We start from the raw sequence: 15469 nt of genomic DNA, 5'->3' as shown, positions 1-15469 counted from the left end.
CCTTCCTGACTAAAATAAAAAAAGACAGTAAGTTTGCTTCAAATTTCAAAAGCAGATTTTTTTTCTGAATATTCACCTAACAACCAAAGAAATGGTCCATCCATTTGTAGATTTCTTGGAAGGAAATCTGGCATCTCTACCAAAAGCTCACTTTTCATACTCTCCTCTGTGCTGAGTGCTTGAATCTGAAATATTCTTTAAAATAATAAAGTCTACCCCACTGTTAGCTAATTGTACTGTTATATAAGGGCAGGCCCTATTCCAGCAAACCAGTTCATTGGGACAGAAGGTGCAGCTTGTGTGCAGCAGCCAGCAGGGCAGAGACTCTGGTACTAGATCTTAACAATCAACAAAAAACTGGATCATACAGAAACATGTGCATTTTGTTGCTTTTCCGGTTTAAGATGGTGATATTCCTCATAACCAATTCAGCAGTAGGGAAGGGTTTAGAGAAGATTTTTCTCTTTTGATTGAGCAGATGATTTTTTTTTTTAAAGTGTCCAAGTGATTTTGGTCTGGAAACACAAATTTTTGATGAGACACCATTCAGTCCAGGTGCTTTTCCCAAGTTAATATTAAATATAGCTTTGGAAACATCAGCAGATGTTCTAATTTTTTCTAGTTCAAATTTTTTTTTTGCTACTACTCTGCCTTTATTTAAATAGCTGGCTCTAATTGATTCTTTAATACAGTGATTCATAATGTGTTGTGAATCTTCTGTTAATTTACTTGTGACCTTGTTATTATTTCCCCTGATTTAACATATCCTGTTTTAGAACATCCATCGAAGTTGATGGAAAAATTTTTCGTGGCATTTGGATCACGTCCTAAATGTAATTTGAATGCCATCTTTCAAAAGTTGCAAAGTAAGGGGATTTCCTGTTTTATTCTTCAATTGTATAACCTTGAAAATGAGCTTTTACAAATCCTCCTCTGCCTTGTCAAAGGCTGATCACTTCTACTCCTTCTAGCAGTAGTTTTTCTGGGTAATTTCTAATTGGGGAAGAGCCAATGGATAATATTTTCTGATTTTTCTCATTTTTATTGAATACCCTGTTACACTGCAAGAGAAGTCTTAAAACTGATATGAAAATTTCTAACTAAGTTCAGGTGACGTGACTGTATTTACTCCAAGAGCACTTCCCACCCCCTTTTCTGCCGTATTTTGGGCTCCCTACAGGAGCTCTCTCCACTCAGTGGTAGCACTGAAGGCCTTTCCTCGCTCCTTAGAAAACTTGGCAATAGAGCATGGAAATAACTCCCAGGGTTATTTGAGGGTCCTGCCCCAGTGGAGCCGGACCACCGAAACCTCCTACCTCCACACAGTGCAGCCATCTCGCTGCAGATCAATACAGACAAACAGACAGGCTCCTCTGACTTGAGCTTACTCCTCAGATACACTCTCTCCTCAGATATGTCTGTTTAATGAGCACATTGCTCATTTCATCATCTCCTCTCATTTTGCTCTATAGTTAAGTTATTCTGGGGCAAAGTGACGTATTCTTTAGATACACTTCCCCATGGCAGTCAAATCCTGGGCTTTTACTACTCATTTGTACCATTTCAGTTAGAGAGAAACTCGTCTCTCTCACACCCACACTCACCCTTTCCCCTCTTCTTCCAAAATTCATCTTTGCTCATCTTTTTTTAATGGGGATCGTTATATTTAACTTTCCTCTCATTTCTCTTTTTCTCAAGCCTTCTTTCACTCTAATTACACCACCAGGTAGTTTCACAGCCATACTCTAAGTCTGAAACTTCAAAATGCTTGCTAACTGTGCTACAGCATCATGAGAAAGCTTCTATTTTTTTGTATGTTCCCCAAATAGAATAAATGTATATACACACAGGCCTGCACTTGTCACAAAGGGCCCCAATCCCCCAGCTGTGCTGAATCCTTGACAGGGTGCAGCCCCATGCAGAGCCCCTGCTTCAACTGGGGGTACTGGAGTCCTGTCTCACAGATCTGACTCTGCCAGCAAGCATGCACCAACTCAGCTGAAGGATGCAGCTACCTCTGGACTTGTAAATCAGCTACTAAAATAGTGCAAGATGCTTTCACATTAGCATGTCCTTCCGGCAAACGTTTCCTTGACTTCAGCACTGCTGGTTCCTCTTTAGGACTTTAGTTTACCATTGAAATAGCATGAAATATCTGGGATATTGGATTGCAAAAAGGTAGGTCTAAACCCTCTGCAAAGGAGATGGTCACCTTTATCTCTACAATTCTGGCTATATGCCGAGTAGGGCAGAAACCAGCAGTTTGTCTGGCAACAATGGAGGTTTGCAGGCTCTTACCAAGTGGTGATCTGACACAGTATGTCCAATTGTGAGTCTATGGTTTAAACAGACTGTAGTGGTGCTTGTCTGGCCTGTAAAGGTCCAGCCTGGGTTTCTGGAAACAGTGGGAGAATTCCTGGAAAGTTCTCTGAAGGAGCCATTGCTGCCACGTTTGTCCACTGATGCAAAAAGCATAGTCTCCCTGTGGTTGATGGCACCTTCTGCCCTGGAATCAGTTTTGCTCCTTTTTCTTTTGCAATGAGGTCTTTCCTCATCCTAACATACTCTCTATGTGGAAGAAAAAAAAAGAAAAAAATCCCTGAGAACTCTTTCAAAGTTACCTAGGAACTCAGGGACTGGAGTAGAGCAGCCATCTCCATCACTGGTGGCCCTTCCAAAGAGACCTTGTGCAGTGCCTGGGTGAGGTACATCTAGCCAGGGCTTGGACTCCTTATACCTTTCTGCAAAACCTGAATTTGCATTGCATCAATTCTAGCAACTTCCGGAAGTTCTAGCCTTTGACTGCTAGGGCCCAAGGGACAGCTCTGTATCATCTCGCGCAATGGTTAACAGTTAATGAGTCGGGGAAATTTCTCAGAAGAAAGAAAACAAACATGAGTGTGTGTAATTGAAAAAAATGAGGACCAGTTTCTCCACTAACCTCTTTCTATACGACAATTTCATACATAGTCATTTTAGATTGAGAAGCACATTTGAACCTCCCAGTACTACTGACCCAGAGACATATTACCATAAGGAGAAGATGCCTGGTGAGGTTGTTAATAGATCATGCAGATGCTCTGAGGTGAAAGTCCTCAAGTGAACAGCTGAGTCCAAGTGCAGCCTGGAGCATGGTGGAACCCGGAGTTGTCAAAGAGGAAAAAAAGCCAACTAATAGCAAAGAGATAAACTTTACCAGCTGCTTCAGTCTTCCAAAAGAATAGGTGGATAGCAAAAGCTCCGATGCCTGAGAAACATTCAGCAGCAGAGACAACTGCAGCTCAGAGGCATGCAGCAGCATGGAGCCAGATTTCAGAGCTGCAATGGGCACTGCAGTTCAGAAACTAACTGTGCACAACAGAAGGTCCATAGGATGGGCTTCTCCACCTGACCTCACGCTTCTAAAAGGTTTTACTCAACAGGCACCTGCAGGATTTTCAGAGAAGTCAGTCATGAGTAGAAGAGACTTACGTCACTCTCACCAACCACAACTTCAAAGAAGCAAAAGAATTAGTATAATAAGTCTTATAGCTCATGACATATATGTCTGTGTATGTGCGCACACATATACATGCACACACATACTTTCTGTGTGTATGGATTTGCATATACAGGATAGAAATAAAAGTTAAAATAAATATTCTTCAGTTTTCTATTTTTGGAGGCTTCTCTTGTGACCCCAAAATAGCATTTTTTCTACTTCTTAAGTAATTTGCAGAAGATTTTGCTTATGAGGTGGCAATGAAACACATATTTTCTCTGAAGCACTAGAAAAAGAACTGACTGCTGCTCCCAGGGTATCAAAACTGATTCGTAGTATCTACTGCAATACCTATACTGCAAGCCCAAAGATATCACAAGAGTTATGTAATTGAACCAATCCTTAGCCCTAGCTCCCACAGAAATCTAACGTCAAGAGCAATCTGGACAGCACAGACATGAAGAGTCAAATCTTGTCTTCTGCACTCTCATATGGCTGCAGAAGGGCCAAAATTAAGTAGAAAAATCATGCTTTAGTGCTGCAAAGGCAAGGCAAGTGAGGAATGTTCTTGTGCATACATGACGCTTGGATACCTGAGCTATAACTATGTAAGGACCAAAAGAATTTAATCCACTAATTATGGACTTTGATAGCCTGTAGCACTGCTTTTCAAGACTGTTCAAGTGGTCATATTTACCCCATGCAACGCTACAGGCTTGGGGAAGAGTGGCTGGAAAGCTGCCCAGCAGAGAAGGACCTGGGAGTGCTGGTTGACAGCTGCCTGAATATGAGCCAGCAGTGTGCCCAGGTGGCCAAGAAAGCCAACGGTATCCTGGCTTGTATCAAAAATAGTGTGGCCAGCAGGACTAGGGAAGTGATTGTCCCCCTGTACTTGGCACTGGTGAGGCCGCACCTTGAATACTGTGTTCAGTTTTGGGCCCCTCACTACAAGAGAGACACTGAGGTCCTGGAGTGTGTCCAGAGAAGGGCAACGAAGCTGGTGAAGGGTCTAGAGCACAAGTCTTGTGAGGAGCGGCTGAGGGAACTGGGGTGGTTTAGCCTGGAGAAAAGGAGGCTGAGGGGAGACCTTATCGCTCTCTACAACTACCTGAAAGGAGGTTGTAGAAAGGTGGGGGTCGGTCTCTTCTCCCAGGTAACAAGTGATAGGATGAGAAGAAATGGCCTCAAGTTGCGCCAGGGGAGGTTTAGACTGAATATTAGGAAATTTTACTTCACTGAAAGGGTTATCAAGCATTGGAACAGGCTGCCCAGGGAAGCGGTTGAGTCGCCATCCCTGGAGGTATTTAAAAGACGTTTTGATGAGGTGCTTATGGACATGGTGTAGTGGTGGTCTTGCTAGTGTTAGGTTTATGGTTGGACTTGACGATCTTAAAGGTCTTTTCCAACCTATACGATTCTGTGACTCTGTGATATTGCAATTCATGAGCCCAGGGACAATCAGTTTGGGAATTTTGACACACTTGCAGCACCATCTCACTTCGCTTGCTGGTATTTGTCTTGCAGTAGGCTTCAAAGTGTGCAAAGCGTGGAAGACCTACCAACAAAGCAAAGCCTATAAAGCAGGCAGAGGGCTGGTCCAGCTGCCTGGTTTGCAGACAAACCCAGCCAGGTTGGCCAACAAGGAACAGGACCATGGTTTTACTACTGTATTTCTTACTCACTGATTGTTTCCAGGTATTTTCAACGTCTAGACTTTGCAGGCTTCCTCAGTGACAGAGGAGGAGAGGAACATTTTGAGGGTCTGCTTTTTTTCACAAGCTTCCTCCTAGCCTGGAGATAAACCTGGTGTAGAAAGCCTGTGCCCCCTTTGGTTGCAATCAGCTCCTTGGGGAGGAGGAAAGACCAGGAGCCAGGTTATCAAGCAACCTGCTCTCAACAGCAATGGTCAAGCTGCTATCAGGCCCATGACGGAGCCCCCTAGTTGTTCGGCAGATGCAGATGAAACAATCAACTGTGCCACACAGAAATCTGCTAGAAAAGACTCCCTCTCTGCCTATCTATCAGCGACCAGATTTCAATGAATGCAGCTATTATGCATTTTAACTACCAGCCATACGCCTGGTCCAGTTCCCAACAAACCCAAAGGGAACAGTGTTATTGACTTAAGTGGGAGCAGAGGCAGGCCCTTTGCTACTCTGCGATCTAGCAACGCTACAGCTTGCTAGCGCTTAGCCAAGAGCACCGTACGTGAAGTCAGGGAGTTTACTCATGAGAGTGCTTCCTCTGACACGTATGTGTTTGCTGGGCTGAGCCAGTGGCTTGCTTCAGCCCAGCTCTGCCGAGATGCAGCAGGGGTCTGTGAGATACTCTGCTCCCTGGAGAAGAGGGGTTTTCTAAAACAACTTCCCCAGAAGTGTTTTGCCAAGATGGGTTGAGGACACGAGAGCACGGAGGCCGTACATGAGCCACGTGGCCACACCTGACCAGCTAACACTGCACAGCTCAGCAGAAATGTTTCAAACAAACAACATATTCCTAAAACGAATCGCATCGGAACAAAGCTTTCTCACGAAGCCTGTGCTTCTGCAAGCCACATATTTTCCTTGGCACTCCTCCAGGCTTAAAAGCAGATGCAAATGTTACCGAGGCTCAGATACAGCAACTTCTTCTCCCCCGATCGCCAAGGAAAACTTACAGAAAATAACCCACAAAACCTTTACCATTTGAAACAGCAATGCCAACAGCCATTACTATGGAAATAGGAGACAGAATCAGGCATGGGAGTGAGAAGCGACTTCATCCCCAGGTAATTGCACAGCCACTAGCAGGGCTGCAGTGTGAAGCTGGCTCTTAGCTGAAAAGGGGGTACAACACGGCTTCAGCTGAACACTTAATGACTCAAAATGTTTAACGCAAATGTGCGTGTGCAGATGCACATCAAGCAAATACTGGGTTTTCAACACTAAAAATACGCTTGAGTATGAAAACATTGCAAAGCACTGCCTGCTGATTTCTGCGGCTTTCCCATTGCTTGGCCAGCCTCCTGCTCTCTCCGCCAGTGTCTGCCATTACTGAATGAGGGTGGAGGCACTCAGGACTTCTCTGAAGGGACTGGACACTTCCTTGAAAGCCTGAGACTCAAGGGCCTCCCTGGAAATATAAGTGCTGATTTTAGAAGAAAGCAAAGTTCACTGCTAGATTTCACAGCATACTGCAGCTAAGAGGTAGTCAGGTCTGCTCTGTGGGCAACCGCACACCTGGGACTGGAGAAAACCAGGAGTGACACCTAGTCTGGTCAGCTGCTCTTCTGGGGGCTTTCTTCTGGTGGGCCTCCAGGGAGACCCAATTCAGCAAACCCGCTAGAAACAGCAAAACCCGATCCCGTGGGTGTGTGGTTTCGTGTAACAGGATATCCCTCAAACCCAGACATGCAAGTCCACTGAAGGTCTGACTCGAATGCATTACTTCAGTCCTCCCTTACTCATCGCATACAATCACATACCCCAAATGTTAACGACTCAGCACGTTTTATCACAGTAGCATGTACACTTTCAATCATCATTAGAGACGAGGAGGGTCTAGGCTCAGGCACCGTGCCAGATTAAGTAAAACTTTCCATGAGGAAAGCTATTTGTTTTCTTCCAGAGCTGCAAGGCTTGGCCAAGAGGAAGGGAGGGAAAAGCTCACCCAAGCCAGACCGAAGTGTAGACAGTGTTACTGGACTTTGCAGACTACCTGTGTGTTGTTCTAATGACATCTGGACTACTGGAAATCACCGAGTGCACTCAGGAGTTTTCAAAGGCATAATTGTGGCAGCAGCAGACTAAACTTAATGCCTCAAGAGCCAATCGCTTTAATCATGAAGCTGAGATGTATGTAAAAGGATACATTTCAGCAAAAGAATAATTCTGTCTGCTATAGTTCCTGTTCAAATAAACTATATCACCAAACCACGTGCATTTGAAGAATATAGAGGAGTGAAAAAAAGAACATATGGTTTAGAGGCAAAAAACTTTCATATATACTGTATAGGAGATATATGGACTTGTCAGACATCTAACAGTTCAACACTGTAAGCAATTCATGGGAATGACATTAGCAATAGCTCATATTACATGCAGGAGTTACAGCTTTTACTGCAAAAGTTATTTTTAAAAGAGCCATGTTTAAAATGAAATGGCTGGCAGGGCTGCAGCTTTCAGTAACACTTTACCTGTGGTTTTGCCACTTTTACATACTTATTGGGGGCTTAATGCTCCCAATTTACCTTTTCAGAGTAAAATAAAAGTCGCAATGAGTGCATTCATTGGCACGGTGCTATAAAACTCACAGCTGTGCAAAGACAATCACAAGAACAAAAGCCTCCTTGTTTTAAAAAAGATGATGATGTGGTTCTGATACTTTCTGTTAGCCACATATCTAAACATCAGATACCATCGTTTATGGCCTATGGATTTTCATTTTACTACACAAAGATTTATAGATGCGATCAAGTCAAGATCAGGATAGAGACCTTTATGAAAATGTCTGCGTGGAGAGGAGGAGGCTGAATTAATATACAAAACTTCAGACAAGAGATCTGTCTTTCAGATATTGTTATTCCAGTTCTGGCTCCTACACAGGACTCGGGGCTTTCTGCAAAACAGTTTTTTCAACGGCGGGTGGAACCCTGGCCCCACTGCTGGCAATGGGAACGTGCCACCAATTTCAACGTGGCTGGACCTGCATCTCAAAAGTTGAGATTAGAACCCAGGCAAAGTTCGAAGAAGCTGAGATCTTCTTTAGCTTCAGTACTCAAGCATACCTGGATTAAAGAATCCTCCAGGATGCTGCTTTGATTTCAATTAAAAACTGCTTTTGTAAAGTTCTGTGCATTAATATAACAAATAGGATCACAGTGTGTACAATACACCTTGAAATCTGCTGAGAACCTAAGTCACACATTTTTCCTGTTGGTACCAATGCGTTTCCCCTTTGCTTTTTCAAAATAGCTTCACTTTCATCTGTAATGAAAACTACTTTATTTGATGTTTCTAATGGCAGGAAATAATTTCACAACTGAGTGTCATTCTGCTGCAGGTAAAAAATGTAATAGCTTGTGGGAGTGCCAGTTACAACCTGAAAAATGTTTCTTGGCATTAGCATGCCTAATTGAACTCTCTCCATCCTGGTGAAATAAAAGATTTGGAGCTCTGTGTTCCACCCAGGCTACAGTAGGTCCAGGAAAGGGAAACGGGGATAAGGAAGGTGATTTCAAGTCACCTTTAGCATCTCCTGTTGTGAGCCTGGCCAGTTCCCAGCTGACTGACCATCCTGAAAGCCATGTGAACTTACACTCCACCACCTCTGGCTTGGGGTTTCTTCTACCACTAAGAAAAGCAGTTTAAATTTGGAAAAATTATCTGAGCTGCCCTGGTCAACAGAAAAGAAGCAGGATTAGTTCAAGAGCAGACTAGCACAGCTTTTGACCCTAGTCCCTTAGAGGACTGGAGAGAGGAGCACGTTCAAAAGTAAGATATAAATTAGGTAAATTTTCACATCCCCTTGAGAGAACGACTGGTTCAAGGGACCAGGAAGACTTCTCATCAGCTTGTAGCTTCCCCAAACTGGCCATCTCTTTGGGCAATGCTAATTCCACTTCACACCTCAAAGGGCTGTACAGCACATTAGACTCATCGATCCCCAAATAAAATGTTTTCTCTAAAAGCAATTCTGCATGGACTTTTACTGAAGAGGTCCCTCAAGCCTGCCTGTCTAAGGATTTTCCATGAACTCCACCACCCGAGCACCCCACACTACTCCCAGGTTAGATCTGAAAGGGGAATGTCACGTAACCTTCACTGCCTAGGGCAGGGGTGGCACATGCACATGGAGCCAGCATTAGCCCTGGCGTGGTCTGCCAGGGTGCCCCAGCGCCCTGCAGGGTGCTGCAAGAGCTTCTGGTGGGGACAACAGGAGACACCCCCTCTCCCGCTGCAGAGGACCATGGGCTACCGCAGAGGACCAAAACCAGGCATAAATGTCACATTTCAACTGCTTTTAATCAAATCTTGCTGTGAAAGCAGCAAAGGGAGTCAGCCATAATCTTTGTTAGGAGGTTGAACTCAGAATTACTTGAAACGAGTGCTGGTATACAAGCCAGATACCTTTCAATACCAAGAGCATAGCCATAATATATTAGGTATCATTTTACGGGGTGAGTTTTAAATACGTTCTACATGTTCAATCATATTATTCACATAGTGAAATGGACAGCACATTTAATGAGTAGCCCAGGTGGCTACTGTAGATTTTGATTTAAAACAAGATTGCCAAGACCAAACTTATTTGCCAAAATTGAAGTATTTTTGGGTGCTCCCTTTATATCACTTCAGCTGCCCACCATTACCAAAGCAGATAAATGTCATATACAGGATATATATTTATATAAACTCACTGACTGTTTTTTTCCATCTATACGCTGCAGTAGATGGTCTACATTTGGAGATACTCCAGACCAAAAGGAATGAATACTGCTTTGATCCCATAAGCTGAAACCAAAAAATTTCTGTTTATACCTGGTCCAAGATTGCTATACATATATTAGATACATAAATCAAACCTCCCCAAAGTGGTAAACAAGCAACAAAAGTTTTACCAAATATAATCTGGCATAACCAGTTAGATATTTTATTTGCCTGGTAGTTCCGTAAGTATGTTAGATGTCTATACCTCACACTTCGTAAGTACTTTCAGGTAAAACTGGAGGTATTAAATAGCTACAAGACACTGTGAAGATACACTTTTTTAATGGAGTGATGCTTTGAGAATTTGATTTTAATGTCATTAAAATATTTCACTACTTTTAAATTACTTTAGGGATGAGGGAAAGAGTTGCTATACTTAGAGTAGCGGACAAGGAAAGCAGTCAAGTACATTTGACCTCTCTAGCTTTCACGTTGTTCACAGGTGCAAAGATTGAAAAAATACTGAAAAAAAGTTGAAATCATGCTGTATGAAGCGATCTGCACTGAAGCAGTGAGACAACAAATTATAAAGAGGTAGAGCAGCAATCTATTTTAAAAAAAAGAGTAACTGTCCTTACTCACAGGTATGATTTGATATGGTTTTCAGAATATGGTCATAAAACACAGATATCCCACCCACTCCTCCAACAAGGAAAACACTTAAAGATGGATATGATACTAACAAGAAACAATGGCGATGGCTTAGAAGCTCCTATTCCAAAACAATCAAGCACATGAAAAAGGAGTTGCTCCTATTCGGTATGAGCCACTCTGCAAAACCCATTCTCCCTTATTCCACAGTTATGGCCAGAGGTCTGAATGAAACAGCACCAGGCACAAAGGCATTGCATATGTGGAGTGCTTTGCCTTTTCAGTGCAGATCTCGGTGAACAGCACCTACTGGGACATCCGGAGTAATTACTGGTGGTTTCCAGGCAGTCACCGTAGTGGCCAAACTGCCCTTTGAGACTGTGCGAGGCAGCCCAGATGTCATCCTTCCATAACTAATAGGTGAGCATGAGAAGGGGATTTTTTACCGAGACAGGATGGGTTGATTAGATAGTTGCTGGGGAGGATAAGATGACATAGGATATGGCTTCAAGTCACATTTAGTCTGGACTGTGGGTGGGCTGCTGCCACCCAGAGTGGTCCCGCTGCACTCCTTGACCCGCAGCAACAGGCTTCTTGCCCCTCTCGTGGGCTGGACCCAGCTATTGGACCCAGGGGGTGTGGTTCCATGAGCTGACCCAGCAGAAAACTACGTGGGTTTTACTATTTTTGGCAGGTTAATTTTCCATTAGCCTGCTCTGCCGCTCCATAATCAATTGATATGACTCAAAGGAAGCAGCAAGAACATGTGGCTAAGGGCAAGATGGATCGAGGCCACCCCTTCCATGGGAGCCTGCAGTTACATCAGATTAAATGTAATGTGAAACCAGCGTCTGCAGTGGTGGTGGTAAGGTTGCCTCCATGAAATGCATATAGCATAGACCTAAATGGGCTTCCAGCCTGACTCACAGCTTCATGCTCCTGTGCTGTGTGTCTGAGGCATCCTGGGGCTCTGCATGGTTTGAACAGAGAGGCTTAGCCAGCACCAGTCCCACAAGACATGCTTCCTGCCTTTAGCCCCTCTACCACATACTTTCTCGACTGCCCAAATACTGAGACAAATAAGAAGACAGTAGTAGTCCACTCCTGATTTCTACAAGGGCTTCATTTTGTCAACACAAAACATAGAGTGGATGACCTTTTATTCAGGCAGTGAGATAAGGCATAGATAGGAAAGGGCAGCTCACGTGGGTCACACTCCATCAGTGTGATCCCTGAGACAAACCTAAATATCCATTTAAACATAGAAAAGGGACTTCCTCTGGTTACCATTTCTGATTACCAACTTTAGAGGGAACTGGTGGTGTTTAATTTTTTGGAACTACATAACTTCATTTTTTTCTATTATATATTGTTACCGTGACTATTATGTCTACGAATTCTTTCTTGGTTTGTAGTTCTTGTGGTCAGCCACAGAACAACTTTAATAGCCTGCTGGATGCCAAAGGGAAGTATATCTGGATTTGGCTAGCTGAAGAGATCTTCAAAGTCAACTTTAAGTATCAGTGCAGATGTACATAGTGGCTTCTACAATTGCTTCTGATTATCTGTCAGAGGACTGGTGTGCATGTGTGTCCAGAAGAGGGGATGGAAGAGAGATGGGGGTAAAGACTAAACCATTTATGCTTTGTCAGAGAGAATAAGCATTGCTGAAAAAACTAAAATCTCTCTCTCAGACTACATGGTAGCAAAGTTTCTCTGTTCCTCCAGCGAGAAACCTGAAGTAGACATGGCTGAGGAGCTTCACCCTTCACCCCTGAGCCGCAATCCCATCTCTCCAGCAGAGACCAGCCAAAGGCAGCTTTCATACTGCTGTCAGAGAAGTGGTTGCTGGATTTTGGAGAGATGAGGCAGAAAGACTGCCCATTTCTTGTGCTTTTCTAGAAAGAAGAGCTATAGACTAGGTTTAGATTTTATCTGTATTCTCTTCCTTCCATAGACAACTTCTGGTTTCTCACAAAACCAAAATTTGAGCATGGCATTTTGTTTTGATTTGTGTACATTTCTTGTTTGGTTTGTTGAAATCTTGCTCCTTACAGCATGGATATGTGGTAAAAATGCACGCTATATGAAGAAAACCTTGTCACAAAAGATGTGTTGTGCAAAACTTTAGTGAACTGAATTCCTAATTAGGAAAAATTCCTTAGATCTGTCTATCATGCAACCAATAACAACTTCTGTTAAGAAAAATCATTTTCCTCGAGTTGAAAAGCAAAAGACTACTACTCAAGGTCCAAAACGTTCATTTGTAATCTTCATTCAGTGAGTATCATGCTGTTTAAAATAGAATGACTAAACGTCCTTTTTTTAAAAACAGTGCAATGAATTGTCTTTAAATTTTCCCTGAAAGACAATCACAGTCAGATGTTCCTTGGCACCAATTAGTTTCAATGCAGCCATTTGAAAGGCATTTCTTCTTCAAATAGCATGGTATGTTATATAAAATTATGTGCCTATTGGAAGGAAACTCACGTACTATATTAAGGTGAGGGTCCAGAATACTACTGGGATACTTAGCAGCAAGTGCTAAATCATAGTTCAGTGAGGTCACATAATCAAATTCCAGATTATCCCTTTTTATTATGTTCGACTAATAAATCTTTGGAAACTAGAGTCTGACAAGTTCATCATAGCATTTTAACTTTTCAGTGGTGCGTGTAGAATACATATACATATAGAATCTTATAAAAGCAAAAAAAAAAAAAAAGGCAGCAACAAGTCCACAAAAGAATGGAAGAAAAAGTAGCCTTAATGTCAGATGCCACCAGACTGAAAAGTTATGCTGAAAGATGTGCCTCCATTTTTAATTTGAACCTTCTCAACTGAAGTAGAGCAGTTTATCATTTAGTTCCAGTGAACAGAGTTGCACATCAGACGTTTCACTGCATTATGGATAGGACAACGTTAAATATGTTTTCACTGCAGTTCCACAGGTCACTGGCGTGGGCATAAGCCAAGACCATACAGTTAAGATTATTGCAACATAGCTATCGGTCATGCAGCTAGCTCTATGGTAACTAACAGCATTTAATGCTTAGATAACATGGTTTCACTATCGCAAATGAAATGAAAGAGCCCTTTCCCATATAAAGACAATACAAGCAAAAGTCTGCACCATGCCATGAGGCTGTTAATTGAACTTTTTTCCACCAGGATTCAAAAGGAGGAGGGGATTAAGGGAACTCACTGATATAGCAACATGGTTGAATGCAAACCTATGCTGTGGAAGACTTACCATCATCCAGGTACATCTGGTCCAATTCCTCAGGTTCTCGCTTGATCGTTACAGGAATAGGGGCCAAATTATGATTATTTTCCTCATGCAACTCTGGCAATGACAGTGGTTGGGTTGTTGGAGACTCATTTCTGTGAACCTTCGGCAGTTGCTGCTGCTGTTGACCCATTATGGATGAGTGAGTTGGACTGCAGGACTGCAAATAGGTTGGCTCTTGGGTAACAGATGGAACTGGAGAAGAGGGACTGTTGGGATAGAGTGTTTGTTGATAACCAAGGGGACAGCTACTGCTCAGATGTTGACTCACCTGCGGCTGCAGCATGATGTGAGATGATTGCTCGGGGGAGCTTGGGTGCACAACTATAGACCTTGGCACTTCCTGTATGGTGGGGACACCTCCAGCAGGCTGCTGAAGTCCAAGGTGACTGTGGCCCGGGTTGGGGATGCACTTGTAAGGAGAGGATGAAAGGTCATGCAGCTTAGGGCTTGTGTTGGGAGAGGGTGACATCACGGTGTTTCTCTGCTGACAGGAGGCAAAGCCAGACACGAGGCACGAACCAGGATCAGGGGGCATCATGATCTGCTGGCTGTAGTATGGTTTAGAGAGCGGGCTTAAGCCTTGGTTCATTGGTCCACAGGTTTGAGCAGGCTCATAGTCATCTGTGGGTTCTGTTTTTATAATTGGAACTGTTAAAAGAAAAAAGTTTTAAATAAACATGAGTTGCGTATTGGTATGATCAAGTTGGCTTGTGGCTAGGATACCCTTTGCAAAACAAACAACGTCTTGAATAAGACTCTGTGTGTCTTTTGCCTAGTTCTCCCACCCTGTAAAAAAAAATGAATGAGTCATCAGCACAAGAAAGTCACAGCTGGTTCTAATATTGAAAAGGACTATTTTCTTTGGACTCTCCTCCAGCACTAATGTGCAATAAAAATCTATTTGCAAATAGATGTGCTTCAGTGGAAGCTTTGGACCCAAGGGCTCCATGGATTTGTAGTAATCAAAGCAAGAATTTTAACTTGGATATACTACTGCATTTCTACGGCTACTGATGGCCCATTTGATAAATGTCTGCACATTCGGTAAACTGGAGCATAATAAGGTAGAGATGGTGCTTTCACAGTTCAGTGAAAGTAAAATTGCAAAGATACATGACAAACTACTATGTACAAGAAGTTTTCAATTATGAGGGCATTTTTGAAAGAGTAGGATTTGATTTATTTAGTTTTTACATGATTGTGTTTAATCTTAATAACCAGCCAACGGGTGTAAAATATTCAGTAAGTTGCATCCAACTCTCAGTGATTCTAAGTTGCATCCAAACTGCTAATGCCAGCTCCTAACAATTGTTAACTCAGTCTCTGGCTACCAAGAAAAACTGACTCCTATTCTAGACCTCTGCTTGCTCTACCCATTGTCCCAAAAGAGGCTCTAACTGAGCTGTCAAGCCATGTCTCTAAATACCACCAGCACATGGACAGAATGACTATCTATGAGCATCAACTCAGTCATGACAAATGTAGAGCTGCTTTCTTGAATCAGAGAATACATCCTTCCTCAAATCAAAGTGTCTTTTTCACATTGGCTTTCTCTCTCAAATCAGAGAAAGGTGCCTTTGCTGCCTCTCCTACAACATATGCAGTGCATAGGTAAAAGACACTCACTTTCTCTGTCAG

At 42.9% G+C, this 15469-nt stretch overlaps 1 protein-coding gene across 5 annotated transcripts in view; it reads right to left on the bottom strand.

Moving 5' to 3' along the window:
* The window catches only part of NFATC1 (nuclear factor of activated T cells 1), a 118185-nt gene that overhangs the window by 19859 nt on the left and 82857 nt on the right, over positions 1–15469 (bottom strand). For 2 of the 5 annotated variants that reach the window (XM_072853479.1, XM_072853477.1), the window contains exon 9: positions 14100–14479. In XM_072853479.1, coding sequence (XP_072709580.1) covers positions 14100–14479 — 380 coding nt within the window. Of the gene's footprint in view, positions 1–13792; positions 14480–15469 lie in introns of those variants that run through there. The other 3 variants (XM_072853475.1, XM_072853476.1, XM_072853474.1) reach the window with 3 other exon arrangements.

The sequence above is a fragment of the Ciconia boyciana genome, chromosome 2 (assembly GCF_034638445.1).
Source record: "Ciconia boyciana chromosome 2, ASM3463844v1, whole genome shotgun sequence".
NCBI lineage: Eukaryota > Metazoa > Chordata > Aves > Ciconiiformes > Ciconiidae > Ciconia > Ciconia boyciana.
Note: the sequence above shows the minus strand (reverse complement) of the source record. Positions and strands in the feature narration are given on the sequence as shown.